Source organism: Pelophylax lessonae, assembly GCF_965119305.1.
Source record: "Pelophylax lessonae genome assembly, chromosome: 3".
Lineage (NCBI taxonomy): Eukaryota > Metazoa > Chordata > Amphibia > Anura > Ranidae > Pelophylax > Pelophylax lessonae.
The window spans coordinates 360,858,589-360,874,455 of record NC_138770.1 but is presented as its reverse complement, the minus strand read 5'-3'; the positions used below and the strand labels follow the sequence as shown (position 1 = coordinate 360,874,455).

General features: G+C 43.9%; 1 protein-coding gene and 1 pseudogene across 2 annotated transcripts in view; both read left to right on the top strand.

Moving 5' to 3' along the window:
* The window catches only part of LOC309550838 (ras-related protein Rab-14-like), a 296,391-nt pseudogene that overhangs the window by 247,390 nt on the left and 33,134 nt on the right, over nucleotides 1-15,867 (top strand). The gene's annotated exons all lie outside the window — the stretch shown is intronic.
* SNAP91 (synaptosome associated protein 91) overlaps nucleotides 3,257-15,867 on the top strand; it is a 251,212-nt gene continuing 238,601 nt past the window's right edge. The window contains exon 1 of the mRNA XM_082251196.1: nucleotides 3,257-3,693. Within this exon, the coding sequence (XP_082107322.1) occupies nucleotides 3,540-3,693 (154 nt within the window). The 5' untranslated portion in view covers nucleotides 3,257-3,539. The remainder of the gene's footprint in view (nucleotides 3,694-15,867) is intronic.

Below are 15,867 nucleotides of genomic sequence, written 5' to 3'. Positions count from 1 at the left end.
TAAGTCCAAGGAAAAAAATGAAAGAAGAGGTTTCTGTCCTCTTTGTTTGGCAGATATGAATGGATGATATCTATTTGTTCTGTTTATTTATGTTTTGTTTATTTATTTTTTTTTGGGGGGGGGGGGGGGAGGGGACCAAAAAACATAATGTGGTGTGTGTTTTTTTTTTTTTATGTGAACAAATGGGTGTAAATTAATGGAAGTGAACTAAAGTGAGAACTACAAGGCCCCATTCATACCTGAGTGTGGTGATTTACTCGCATTTTTAAAGTGTGTTTCAAGCATTTTACAGCTTCGGGCATTTTTGTTTAGCCAATAGAAAGCAAATTCGGGGAGGAGAGCTGCTGTTTGAGCAGAAAATGAGCGTCAAAAGGCTTGCAAAACGCTCATCTCACATGTTTTCAGGCGTTTCTATGGGGTCAAAAACAAATAATAAGCTCATGTACTTTTTTGAGGGACAGGCATTTTGCTGCAGGTGAAAGAACACTCATATGTGAACAGGGGCCATTGAAATGAATGAGACAAAGTGTTTTTTAGCTTGTAAAACGCTCATCTCTGAAGTCTCAAAACGCCCAACAAGCAAAATCCCATTCATTTCAATAGCCCCTGTTCACATATGAGCCTATTGTCACCTAAAGCAAAATGCCTGAAGCTCAAAAAAGTACATGAGCTTCTTTTTTGGCAGATTACAAGCGTTTTTGTTAGATATCAATGCCTGCCTCCAAACACCTGCAAAAGATGCCTGAAAACGATACACTCAGGTGTGAATGGAGCCTCAGGAGGGCACATATTTTGGCTGAATTGGTCAACATTAAAGCAAGCAACATTTGGCTCAACAAAAGTCAATTTGAAAGTCAACTAGACCCCTGGGAGGAAAAATGGTTGCCCCTACGGTAAGGTGGGGTTCACACTACAATAGGCTGCTGCTGCTGGAGCACGTTACCACTCTGGCAGCTGTCTATTGCCAGCTGCGGAAGAGGGCAGTGTGTGTGTATCGCATTGCTCCCTTCTTTTTTTTTTTTTTTTTTTTTTTTTTTTACAAACTTTATGTGAAGTGTACAAAACATACACTTCATTCATGGCAATATGCAGCAGCATGATGGGCTGTCCAGTGCCTTATGATTTGGCACACTGCACTAAATGTCTGCATTTTCTTGCATTACGCTGCAGCGCAGCCCTACACTGTGTTGCGGTATGAATGGGACACGTGGGAAACCATTGTTTTCTATGTGTCCTTGCAGTTCTAGACATTACAATGCAGTGCAACATCTGTCACTGCACATAGTGTGAATTAGCCCCTTTTTTTCATCAGGAACGTGGGGGAACGCAGTTCCGGCACTGAATGTATGCAAGGGGTGCTGGGGTGTGCTGAAGGATCTACTGATGCTGGCTGCTAGGGGATGTATTGTAGCTGGAGGGGATCCATATTTGCACAACAGGGGGGTCTATTGTTGCAGGGGAAGTCTATTGTTACTGGTGAGGGATCTATTGTTGCTGGGATAGATCTACTGTTAAGGGGGGGGTCTATTGATGCAGGCTGTGGGGAGATCTGTTGTTGCTGCCAGGGCTTTATTGTTGTACTGTGGGATATTTTGTTGTGGGTGGTGCATTGTTGTTGGGGGGATCTATTGTTGCTGGCTGCAGGAGATCTATTTTACTGATTTTCTTGTTATCATTATCAAATTCCATACTTGCTTGGTACCAAAAATAGTTCTGTATTCTCTATATAAAGGGCAGTACTGGGTGGTGGGCAGGGGGTGGAATCAGGGAACGGTCCTCGGAGGTGGGTAGGGGCGGAGAAAAGTAGTGAGTCAGAAAGGGGGAGTTCCTGCACCTATTCTTCAAAGGGGGGGGGGGAAGCCCTGATTAGCCCTAAATGTTTTCTATCAGGTGGATTTGCTGATCAGCAATGTCACTGTATTCAGGTACCTGCTGAACACAATATCTGTCAGTGGAGATTCCTCCATCCACACTGTTTAGCCTAGATCAGGGAACTGATTGATAAAATAAATCTGTGTATGCCTAGCATTAGGCTATAGGAGACATTTTATAACACTCCAACTTCTTCTTAATGTATGTCTAATTGCATACTAGTCTTGCATGTCAATAATTACAATAAAAAAAAAATAGCCTGTTGCAATAAAGAAAAAAAAATTCAATAGCTGCATGGCTTTCATCTCCCACCCATAAGAAGTGAAAGAGTTAAGAGTGTGTGTGTGTGCTGCAAAGGGTTAATCCAAGGCTGCATCACCTGATTAGAAGAAACCATTGGGCAGAGCAGGGAGATTGTGCTAAGGATCAGCTCCTTTCAACTAGTAAAGCTGCTAGAGAGCCTGCACTTCCTAGCTGACTCCATTCCACCTTGAGGACATTTATCAGCTCCAAGGACACAATAAGGGAGAGGGAGCCAGTGTGATCAGCAGGCAGAGGACATCCCTTGGGGTGACTGTGAGTGACTGGGTAGCATCCACTGGGAAATGTCACTGGGGATGCAGACAGACTGATCCCATGCTACAAATAGACCTGAATGTAGAAGGAATTTTCAGCAGCATTTGATGTGTCCTCTGACTACTTCTGTTATATATCTGGATTTCCTTCCATTCATATTAAAGCACCCCCCCCCTTCCTTATAGCTGTCAATTGGAGGTCTTTAGATCCACCCACATTTAAATGCCCTGATGTCATGTGATGCTGCACAGCTAAGATCTATGCACATATTTGCAACTAAATTTCACCGTACTATAGTAATAGAGATAGTATAAGATTGAGGCACCCTTCAGCAGATCTGGGGGTACAATAATAGGAGGAGGTGATCACACCCCACCCCTTGGATTGGGGGAGGGAAGAAGATTTAGTCTCTCCCTTCTCCAGCATCACTTAGGAGGAAGACGGTCAGGGAGTGACAGCAGAGAATAACCCGCAGAGGAACACACAGGTCTGAGCACCCTCTCATCACTGATCTGATACCCGAGCACCCCTATTCTATGTGATCACCCCCCACACTCCTATGTATTGTATAGAGCTGTCATGGCAGTAGGATGATCAGGGTGCAATGATCGCAGTGTATGGGATCCTCGGAGTGCTGGCATCAGGCAGCATTTTGCCCCTTTAATAATTTAGAATAGAGAGATGTGAGAGTGCAGGTGGGGGTGGGGCGGTGATATTCTAATCCCAGGCTGCCAGGGAGGATAACAGGAGGGAGGAGGAGGAGGAGGAGGATGTGTTGTATTCTGAGGGACCAGATCTCGGTGCTGCTGCCACTGTTCATCTGAAGGGGGGATTGCTTCATCGGAAGGCTGACCAGGTGCCCTATTCCCCTCTATTCTGCAGCATGTGTGTGGGGGGGACAGGAGGGATCTCTGCTTTGCAGTAACTAGGAGGATACAAGCATTGGGGAGGATGATGATGAGGAGGGGGGGCTCTTTCTGCACCATCCATGTCACTGCTGGAAATGGATGGCTAGGGAACATGTCGGTGTAGCTGCAGGGTGCTGCCATTAGATCAGGGGGGGCCTGCCATTGTACTGATCAGTATTGTGGATGTCTCTTGTCACAGGAGAGAAGATGTCGGGACAGACGCTGACAGATCGCATTGCGGCCGCACAGTACAGTGTCACAGGATCAGCCGTGGCCAGGGCAGTATGCAAGGCGACCACTCATGAGGTCATGGGGCCAAAGAAGAAGCACCTGGACTGTAAGCATGCTCCTACCTACAATATCTATCCTGTCCACTATAGATCCACGAGGTTCAGTATATTGGATCATTTCTTATATCCCTATAATGGATGCCCAGTATAGATCTCCCCCCTTATGTCCTCTATAATGTCCAGTATAGATCATCCCCTATATCCCTATAATAGATTCCCAGTATATATCTTCCACTGTGTCCTCTATAATAGGTGTCCAGTATAGATCATCCCCTATATCCCTATAATAGATGCCCAGTATATATCTTCCACTGTGTCCTCTATAATAGGTGTCCAGTATAGATCATCCCCTATATCCCTATAATAGATGCCCAGTATATATCTTCCACTGTGTCCTCTATAATAGGTGTCCAGTATAGATCATCCCCTATATCCCTATAATAGATGCCCAGTATATATCTTCCACTGTGTCCTCTATAATAGGTGTCCAGTATAGATCATCCCCTATATCCCTACAATAGATGCCCAGTATATATCTTCCCCCTGTGTCCTCTATAATAGGTGTCCAGTATAGATCATCCCCTATATCCCTACAATAGATGCCCAGTATATATCTTCCCCCTGTGTCCTCTATAATAGGTGTCCAGTATAGATCATCCCCGATATCCCTACAATAGATGTCCAGTATAGATCATCCCCCTATATCCCTACAATAGATCTTCCCCTATGTTCTCTATAATAGATGTCCAGTATAGATCATCCCCCCATATCCCTATAATAGATGTCCAGTGTAGATCTTCCCCTAGGTCCAGTCTAATAGATCCCTATGTCCAGAATCATGGATACCCAATATGATAGATCTTCCCCTATGTCCAGAATTATAGATGTCCAGAGTATAATTGATTTATCCTCTATGTCCTCCTATAATGTCCTAATAGATCATCCTCCTATATCAAGTCAAATAGATCATCCCTGATGTCCAGTATAATAGATCATCCCATATGTCCTCTATATAATGGATGTCCCATCTAATGGATCATTCCCTATGTCCACTATAATAGATATTCAGTATAATATATCATCCCCCAATGTCCACTATATTCGATGTTCAGTATAATATATTGTCCAGTATATATCACCCCCTGCATCCTCCATAATGTCCAGTATAATATAGCAGTCTATTAGATCATCCCCTATGTCCACCAGATTAGATGTTCAGTATAATAGATTATCCACTATAATGTCCAGTATAATCATCCCCATTGTCCACTATAGTGTTCAGTATAATATATCATCCCCCTATGTCCTCTATAATGTCCAGTCTATTAGATCACCCCCGATGTCCACCAGATTAGATGTTCAGTATAATAGATTATCCACTATAATGTCCAGTATAATCATCCCCTTTGTCCACTATAATGTTCAGTGTAATATATCACCCCCCCTATGTTCTCTGATAGATGTATATTAGATCATGTCCACTGCCATGGTCACTGCCATGCGTGGGCTTCAGTCTGTCAGCTTGCTATGTTATGTATATCCATTCATCCACATTCCTAAAATATTTGTGGAAAACCTATCCTTGTTGATGCTTTCATTTTCTTAGGCCTGCATAGGTTAACAGTAAGCATCTCGGAGGAGGAGGATGATGATGACTGTTTAACTGCAAGGCCTTTTTTGTGTAAATGGTATTGACATGGCATGTGCAATGGAGGAAAATAGCATCCATCTACCTTGGGTTATTAAATTAACGCAACGCTGCTTTATTCATTCATCATGTTTTTATTAGTGATGATCCTTGCAAAAGATTTAATTTGGTAGATGCATGCTTTAACCAGGAATTTTATTATTTTGCTTTTGGAAATTAAACTAGCTGTATGCATTTTCTTCTGCTGGCTGTGTATATACATATATATATTTTTTTTCTGGTTTTGTTTCTCCTGACCTTCCTGTAACCTTCTATGCATTGAAGAAATGCTGATCAGAGTATCGTCTGGTAGCATTAATGTATGGGTGATGGTCTGCCACACCCCTGGTTCCCTATAGTGTTGTATATGTCTTCTCTACTGCTTGATTACATTTCACATCCCAGGGCTTCCATCTGTATTGACCCCTCAATCCATTGTCCAGTGGTCTTTGCGTTGTAGGCCTTGGACGCAATGCGTTCCACCTGGGGGGGTGAAAAGGTTCAGAATATTCTCTTCTATGATGTGATTCTATATACATATAATATTGTCTGCATGTGTATCCTGAAATGGCTATATAAATAGGGAAGGTGTGTAATTGTTGAGCAGACATTGCATGGCAATTCTCAGGTGACCTATCTGAGAAGTGGTGTAAGCTGATGCTTTAGATTTTTCAATGAGAAGCTGTGAAATTAGAACTAAGAAGCCTGGCATGAATGGATAACCACATTCTCTTTATATTGCTAGGTTAAATGATTAAAAAAAAATGCAAAAAGTGCCAAGGGGGGGGGGGGGGGGAATTGGAAAGCTGCATTGCCTATGGCAGTCACTACTGTCTGCCAAGCTGTGCATTTTGATTGGTAAATTGGCATATGGGAAAATATAGAATGCAGGCAGGCCTTGACTTTGTAGTTTGGTGCTTAATTGTAGAGTATATACTGTATATACACGATATTGTCAAAAGTACTGGGACACCTGCCTTTACACACACAAGAACATTAATAGAATCCCAGTCTTAGCCTGTTGGGTTTTATATTGAGTTGGCCCACCCTTTGCAGCTATGACCGCTTCAACTCTTCTGGGAAATCTGTCCACAATGTATGGGAATGTTTGACCATTCTTCCAGAAGGTCAGGCGCTGATGTGGGATGAGAAGAACTGGCTCGTAGTCTCTGCTCTAATTCATCTCAAAGGTCTTCTGTTGGGTTGAGGTCAGCACTCTATGTAGGCCAGTCAAGTTCCTCCATCTCAAACTCACCCATCCCATGTCTTTATGGACCTTGCTTTGTGCACTGATGCGCAGTCATGTTGCAACACGAAGGCCATCCTCAAACTGTTCCCACAAAGTTGGGAGAATGAAATTGTCCAAAATGTCTTGGTATGCTGACGCCTTAAGAGTTCCCTTCACTGGAACTAATGATTTGGGCCAGTGCGCAAAGCAAGGTCCATAAAGACATGGATGAGTGAGTTTGGGGTGGATGAATTTGATTGGCCTGCACAGTCCTGACCTCAACCCAATAGAACACCTTTGGGATGAAATCGTGCAGAGACTGCGAGCCAGGCCTTCTCGTCTGACATCAGCGCCTGACCTCACAAATGCGCTTCTGGGAGAATAGTAAAACATTCCTATAGACACATTCCTAAACCTTGTGGACAGTCTTCCCAGAAGAGTTTAAGCTGTTATAGCTGCAAAGGGTGGGCCAACTCAATATTGAATCCGGACTAATGCTGGGATGCCATTAAAGTTCATTTGCGTGTAAAGACAGGCATTCCAATACTACCAATGTTCCTAAGGCAGTGGATAAAGCTGACCAGGGATATTCAGGTGTCTCACTGTGTACAGATGCTGCCAGTGATGATCTTCCCCTAGAAAATGCTAGTTGCCTGGTAGCATCTGTACTTTTACTCATGCCAAACAGTGTGTAGAATTTTAGGATTATGGGCCTAATTTAGGGCTTATTCACACCATAAAATGTAATTCTGTACAGGTTTTTTGCATACAGCCACCTGCACAAATCAATGAGAGGCAACAGCTGTGTGCTGATAACTGCATATTCCAGCGTTTGCATGCACCCTGGGACTGCTGTGCACCCCTGGACACAGTGTGAATCCAGGGCTGCTCATTCATTCCTGTGCACATGTAAATGCTGGAATATGGGCACAGGTGTGTGCAGCCTATTGCATTAGGGTGTGCACCCCAAAGCTCAAACACACATGCCTTTCTCTGCAGCCTCAGCTGCACTGGACAGTCAATGAATGGAAAGTGCTCTGTGCTGAGCAGCTTCCTGTTCATTTTACAAACTGAAGCATAGTAAACCTAGTTGTGTTTACAATGTTCATTTGGAAAAGGAAGGCACCAGTAAATTTACATATTTACTAGCCCCTTTCCCCACTCTCCATCCTGCAGCATAGTGATTAGGGTGTGCCCTGGCACACCCCCTGCGCACGCCTATGAATATGGGGTTTATGAAGAGCTCATTTCTATGGTCAAGGAGGGCTGAACACTGTCAAGACATGCATATTTCTGTGCCCACTGGTCACAGGTGTTTGCATACAGCCACCTGTACAAATATATGACGGGCTGCAGCCACACGCCGGTAATCCCGCATTCCAGCGTTTACCCGAGTACAGGTGATCGATGCGTTTTTTTTTTTTTTTTTTTTTCTTTAGGTCCTGCTCATAATTTTTGTGAGCAGCGTCCCTCTGCACACTGACCACAGGGGGTTTGTCAGTCAGCACTGCTGCCGTTCATAGGCACGTATGTATGTATGTGTGTGTGTATGTATGTATATGTGTATATATATATATATATATATATATATATATATATATATATATATATATATATATATATATATATTCCTTTTCTTTACTTTCTCAGTCAGCACTGCTGCCGTTCATAGACGCATTGTATGTGTGTGTGTGTGTGTGTGTGTATAATTTCTTTCTTTACATTCTCTGCTTGGACGAGGTGGAGATTGTGTTACTGCCACGTCTCCTCTGCACCTCATTCAATCAGAGAACACCTTGTAGTAACTGGAAAAAGATCATTCTATGAATGGCAGAAGTCCCGAGTGAGTGACTCTCTGTGGTCAGCGTGCAGAGGTGAAGCTGCTTGCACAGCACCTGGAAGATCGTGGCTTTCACTGTAGTAGGTGTTGTTTTTTTTTCTTTTCTGGTCTTCTCCAGTGGTCCATTGAGTATAAGTAATGCATACTTCATTTTTGCCAAGCTGGACCAATGTAAATGTACAATACAAATAATTCCTGGCGATCAGCTTTAAAGTACTATTTTGTATGTTAGCATTTGGATTAATGTTCTAGAGAACTACTAAATCCATTATGAAAAACATTTCACATTGTCCAAGCAGAGAGTCAGAAATTTTGCTCCAGAGCCACTGAAACTTTTTTTTTTTTTTTTTTTTTTTTATTAAGCCAACCAATCGGCAAAAGTAACCTAGTTGCAAGGAGAAAAATGATGCAACATGGACTATCTGATGGTTGCTATTTGCATGAACACATGCAGGCATCACAATGCTGGGTCCTGTTGATGGTACACTGGGGACCCAGGCGTTGCATTGTGAATTTGGGGTGGCGGTAATACGTATTCCCCTATTTACTTTGAATTAGAGAGGGGTTGAGCTGTAGGTGATGTAAATGTTGGAGTAAAAGGTATAGGCTCAACGTGTCCCTTCCTGCTCTTAGTTTAGCTGTGTTTTTTCCTTGACAGGTTTATTTAATACCCATAAATAATTCCTCCATTGCTTCAGCTCTCAAACACTACCTTTTTGTCACATGTGACCAATGCATTTAGTTTATATTTTACACAGGGGGGAAACAGTTGCCAGAATTGTTATGATTACAAACTGATACTCTCTATCATATAACCGAGGAAGCCCGCAGTTACCTATCAAGGAAGGCAATAGAAACAGTGAGATTATGTGACAGATTTACTATGGCAATGCCTCTTGATTCAAATATTTCATCATCTGCTACTAATACAAAACATGGCCCTGACCACTTCTGAAGTCCACCTGTTATGAGAGAATTATGTAGGCTGCCATTTCTGACTTCTCCCTTGCAGAATGCCAGTTCCTGACTGTCCTGGGGGTTATTTGGCATCACTTTGCGGCAACAAGTGTAGAGACTAGAGAGGGAACAACACTTTTCTGGCATTCTTCTGTTGCAGGTCTGTGACTTTGAATAATTGAAGCCAAGACGTGCAACAGGTTTGATATACCTGGAGGTATCTGTAACTTGGAACATGATTTGGCATTGCTGAATGATTGGCCAAAACAGTGGAAACTGCAGTTCAAAGTTTCTAAATGAAAAATAATGCACCTAGGAAAAAAGAAAATCTTGATAGTACACCATTGGGGGTACAGTGTTAGCCAGTATTACAAAGGTAAAAGATCTGGGGGTACATATTTCAGAGGGTTGAAAAATGAGCAAACCATGTGACCAGGCAGTGGGGGAAGTGAGTTGAATTCTAGGATGTATCACTAGAGAGATCACCAGCAGGGGGAAGGAGGTCCTGATTCCTCTATATACAGTGGGTACGGAAAGTATTCAGACCCCCCTTAAATTTTTCACTCTTTGTTATATTGCAGCCATTTGCTAAAATCATTTTAAGTTCATTCTTCTTCCTCATGAATGTACACATAGCACCCCATACTGACAGAAAAACACAGAATTGTTGACATTGTTGCAGATTTATTAAAAAAGAAAAACTGAAATATCACATGGTCCTAAGTATTCAGACCCTTTGCTGTGACACTCATATATTTAACTCAGGTGCTTTCCATTTCTTCTGATCATCCTTGAGATGGTTCTACACCTTCATTTGAGTCCAGCTGTGTTTGATTATACTGATTGGACTTGATTAGGAAAGCCACACACCTGTCTATATAAGACCTTCCAGATCACAATGCATGTCAGAGCAAATGAGAATCATGAGGTCAAAGGAACTGCCTGAAGAGCTCAGACAGAATTGTGGCAAGGCACAGATCTGGCCAAGGTTGCAAAAAGATTTCTGCTGCACTTAAGGTTCCTAAGAGCACAGTGGCCTCCATAATCCCCAAATGGAAGACGTTTGGGACGACCAGAACCCTTCCTAGAGCTGGCCTTCCGGCCAAACTGAGCTATCGGGGGAGAAGAGCCTTGGTGAGAGAGGTAAAGAAGAACCCAAAGATCACTGTGGCTGAGCTCCAGAGATGCAGTCAGGAGATGGGAGAAAGTTGTAGAAAGTCAACTATCACTGCAGCCCTCCACCAGTCGGGGCTTTATGGCAGAGTGGCCCAACGGAAGCCTCTCCTCAGTGTAAGACACATGAAAGCCCGCATGGAGTTTGCTAAAAAATACCTGAAGGACTCCAATATGGTGAGAAATAAGATTCTCTGGTCTGATGAGACCAAAATAGAACTTTTTGGCCTTCTAAGCGGTATGTGTGGAGAAAACCAGGCACTGCTCATCACCTGTCCAATACAGTCCCAACAGTGAAGCATGGTGGTGGCAGCATCATACTGTGGGGGTGTTTTTCAGCTGCAGGACAGGACGACTGGTTGCAATCGAGGGAAAGATGAATGCGGGCAAGTACAGGGATATCCTGGACAAAAACCTTCTCCAGAGTGCTCTGGACCTCAGACTGGGCCGAAGGTTTACCTTCCAACAAGACAATGACCCTAAGCACACAGCTAAAATAACGAAGGAGTGGCTTCACAAAAACTCTGTGACTGTTCTTGAATGGCCCAGCCAGAGCCCTGACTTAAACCCAATTGAGCATCTCTGGAGAGACCTAAAAATGGCCGTCCACCAACGTTTACCATCCAACCTGACAGAACTGGAGAGGATCTGCAAGGAGGAATGGCAGAGGATCCCCAAATCCATGTGTGAAAGACTTGTTGCATCTTTCCCAAAAAGACTCCTGGCTGTATTAGATCAAAAGGGGGCTTCTACTAAATACTGAGCAAAGGGTCTGAATACTTAGGACCATGTGATATTTCAGTTTTTCTTTTTTAATAAATCTGCAACAATGTCAACAATTCTGTGTTTTTCTGTCAGTATGGGGTGCTATGTGTACATTCATGAGGAAGAAGAATGAACCTAAATGATTTTAGCAAATGGCTGCAATATAACAAAGAGTGAAAAATTTAAGGGGGTCTGAATACTTTCCGTACCCACTGTAGATATTCAGTTATCACTAGGGGGTCAACAGATGGAGGTCCTGATTCCCCTGTATAGATCTTTATATCAATAGGTAGGTCACCAGCAGGAAGAGGGTCCTGATTCCCCTATATAGATATTTAGTTATGACAAGAGGGATTACCAGCAGGAGTAAGGAGGTCCGGATCCCCCTATATAGATCTGTAGTGATCACTAGAGGGATCACCAACAGGATGCAGGGTTAATATCTCCTAAACTGTGCACATTTAGGAGATATCAATTTTACCTACATGTAAGTCTTCTAGACTTACCTAGCGGGGTTCACAAACACTTCAATATTGAACTGAAGTCTGTCTGTAACTGCAAGCACTTTTTTGTGAGGTCCCAGCTACGGTTTGGCTTGGTGATCTCTGTTCTATCCTCCTGGAGCATTTTCTGAAAGCCTGGCAGAAAGATCCAAGACATAGGCTGCTGGAGCACAGAAGTTGACTGATTCTGCACATGGCTGCACTGAGATCAGGAAACCGTGAGTACCAGCCTTCTGTATCTTAAGACTTTCCTCCACTTTTCTGGGAGATCACCAGCTACAACTTTATGTACATTCCTGTTTGGTACTGTCAGATATATACTTCAGATGGAATGCCACCACTCTGAAGTCCCAAAGACTGTTCCTCGCTTTTCTGGGAAATCAGCAGTTGCTGTTTTTACACTCAAGACTACATTGTTGTTGAGGGATCCCTGTTTTGTACTGTTCATCTTTACACTGCAAAGGGGTGCCTTCACCCTGAAATCTTTGTGCAGAGTAGTGTCCTTATTTTTCAAGTTTATTACTGGAGTATCCTTGGGCTCACCCTATCAAAGTTCTACCCAAAAGATAAAACCACAAAAAATGTTGATTGCAGTGGCGGCTGGTGCTCAAAATTTTTGGGGGGGGGCGCAAACAGAAAAATATAATAGGCATTGCTTCGTGGTAAAAAATAGCGTGACTTTGAGGTCACACAAGTGTGAAAGGGGCCTTCAGTAATCAAGGTACAGTGTGCCCCCATCAATGTAGAGTGACCAGTGAGCAGTGCCCCCCATCAATGTAGAGTGACCAGTGAGCAGTGCCCCCCATCAATGTAGTGACCAGTGAGCAGTGCCCCCCATCAATGTAGTGAGCAGTGCCCCCCATCAATGTAGAGTGACCACGGCGTGCCCCCCATCAATGTAGAGTGACCACGGCGTGCCCCCCATCAATGTAGAGTGACCACAGTCAGGCACTCGCTGAACTTGAATCCGGCCGGGAAATCTGCCGCCCTCCTCCTCCTGGCTGGCTTGCTTGCTTGTTGTCCTCTCCGGTCCGTCCTCCGCAGAGACACTGAGTGGAATGGCTCTACCGAGTGACGCCCAAGCACCGCCCCTATGACATCAGATGTCCACCAATCACAGGACGCAGAATCGCAGGTGGGAGTGCTCTGTGCCCCAAGCACAATCTAAAGGGCCACCAATCAAGCTGAACAAAACAAGGCACATGACGGCAAAACTCCCACCCCTCTCCATAGCAGCAGTGTTGGCTGGCACCCCGGGAACACCTTTTTTTTTTTTTTTTTTTTTTTTGTCTTGGGGGGGCGGCCCCTGCGCCCCACATTGACCAGCCGCCACTGGTTGATTGTCTATCAGAGAATGGAACCAGGGATAAAATCTCCATACCTGTCCTGTCTGCACTATATATAGATAGATGGAGATCTTTGGTGAGACCTCACTCAAAATACTGTGTCCAGTTTTGGAGATCTCACTTGCAAAAGGATTTTGATAAAATGCAGTGGCGGCTGGTGTGTGATAATATAGGGGGAGGGGCAAATCCACCCCATCCCCCACGGGCCAGTGGGATGGCCAGCCAGCAGACAAATACACCCCCCCCCCCCCAGTGGGACGGCCAGCATTCTTATCTCCTTCGGCTGTGTGTCTCCTCCCCTCTTCTCTTTTCAGCCAATCAGGAAAGGGGTCTCATGACCCGCTTACCGATTGGCTGGGAGGAGAATCAGTGTGATAATAGCGAATATTCAGTGAGTCTGACATTTAGAGAATGGCCTCTTGTACAGCACCGGCTCAGGGGATACTGAAGTGGAGACAGCAGCCACCAGAGCACGGAGACGTAGGAGTGCCTGCAATCAGCAGGGGGTTGTGCAGCAGACAGGCTGATGGGAGGGTAGGTTGGCACGGAGCTTGGCAGACTGGAGGTGCAGAGTCAGACGAGCCGGGTAGGTAACATTCAGGCAGGTAGGCAAAAACAGCAGGCAGAAGAAGAATCCAAAAATGAGCCAAGGTCAGGGTATTAAACAGAACGTTAGTCAGGAGAAAGCCAGATCAGAATCGGAGGTTAGCACAGGAAACGGGAGTAACAACAGAAGCTGCAGACCAAACAGCAACAAGTCCATACTGCAGCCAGTTTAAATAGTCTGCCTGGGGCCAACAGGCATATGCACACGTGCGTGCATAGTCGCGATTGCGCATTCGCCTTTGCACATTCCCTGGTCCACAAACATGTAATTTAGCCTGGTCAGTTGCTGGTTTGCACATGCGTGTAAATATGCGGCGCAAGCCTCCCTGACAGACCTACAACTGGGTGGGCTACTGCGCCCTGAGGCTACCCTTCTTTGAAGCCTATAATAGCCTCTGATCACTCTAATCAAGTGCGTAAAAAAAAAAAAAAAAAAAAAAAAAAAAAAAAAATCCCTCATTGGAATCCATGCATCCGGCGCCCTGCATAGATGGGGGGGCGGCGCACCTGCGCCCACACTGGACAGACTGCCACTAGAACTAGTCCAAAAACAGGTAACAAAAATGGGGAAAAAGGCCCGTGGGCTAAATCTGTCGAGAGACTTCAGTCAGTACAGAGCAGGATATTGAAGTAAAATTCATGGAGGTCTGATCAGTAAAATCTTCTTCCAGCAGAGATCTGAATCACATTTTTTTTTCATCAGTCACCAGTCCCCCCCATACATCATTCCTCAACGCCACATCAGTTATCCTTCAGAATAGGGTTCTCAGGCCCCCTTCACAGTGGGGTACTCAACCCCCTTTACATCACACACCCCTTTTATTGATAGCAGTGACCTCCACTTCCTTTAAAATCATCACACCCCTCTTTACATTATCCTTTCACATCACCACCCCCCCCCAAAAAAAAAAAAAAATGTCTTTCATGTCTTTCACATCACACCCTCCCCACAGTAGTGTGCTTTGCCCTCTCCCCTACAATTGTGTCCTCTGCCCCTCTTCAATCTCCCACCTTGAGCAGAGTAACGAGTGGGAGGCAGGACAATTGTGGACAGTGTGTGTGGGAGGCACAGCACTGGACGGAGAGTGGGATCTGCCGAGGTTGACTTTTCATAATAACCAGTAAATAAGTGGTAGCTAAAACCCGCCTGCGGGGGAAAGAAGCAGCTCCTAGATGGTGTGACCGCATCGGTATGGATCCAAACCATGGTCTGCCATTTATTGATGCCTGGTCTAGATGAGAGGAGAATGGGGAGACATGATAAACATGGGAACCTGACCTCAAACTAGCAGAAGGGAAATTCAAATCTAATTTTGGAAAGTAGCATTTTACTGAAAGGATGGTTAATGCTTGGAATAGACTTCCAGCAGAGGTAGTAAGTCAGTCAACACACAGTATGTGACTTCAAGCATGCATGGAACAAACATACAGTGGATCCATACTGAGACAAAGTAAACAAATGTTTTAAAAAAAAAAGAAACACCTTTGTCTTTTTTTCTGCAGCCGCTTTTCTAGGTTTCTCTTTCAATACAGCCAGGAAACTAGCATTTTCAGTCAGAGGCTAGCAATGGCATTTTCTTTCTTATGACAGATGTTCATTAGGTTTGTGTTTTTTTTTTTTTTTTTTTTTTTTTTTTTTTTAAAGGGATGGGATACACAAGTGACCATGAGTAACCTAAGTTTCAGTGACTTTCTTCATTACCAAAAGTACTGATTCTTTATAGCATTTAACATAATTTTTGTTTTTTACTTTACAATTTTATTTTCTTTTTTTCCATATAGCAGAGATTTTATAATTGTCAAACCGGTATTGAAAGATGTTGCAGTGGGCTGTATTTTTAGGGTCAAATTCAATAAGGTATCGAGCCTAAGATTCCCAAGTAAAACAAGGGCAAGTCAATTGACAATTACCCTGACCTTTAAACCCTAAGCCTTGTTTAAAGGAAACCTGTAGTTAAGCTGCATGTAGGGAGTTGTGTGCTGGACACATGAAGCCTAATGGGCAAGTTAGAGCCCTTTGAGTGAGTACTATTGACTCTGAAAAAATGGGAGAGAGAGAGATACCAAGGGAAGAAGGCTTATCAATGAGGAGCAATATGCGGCTTTCACATATTGA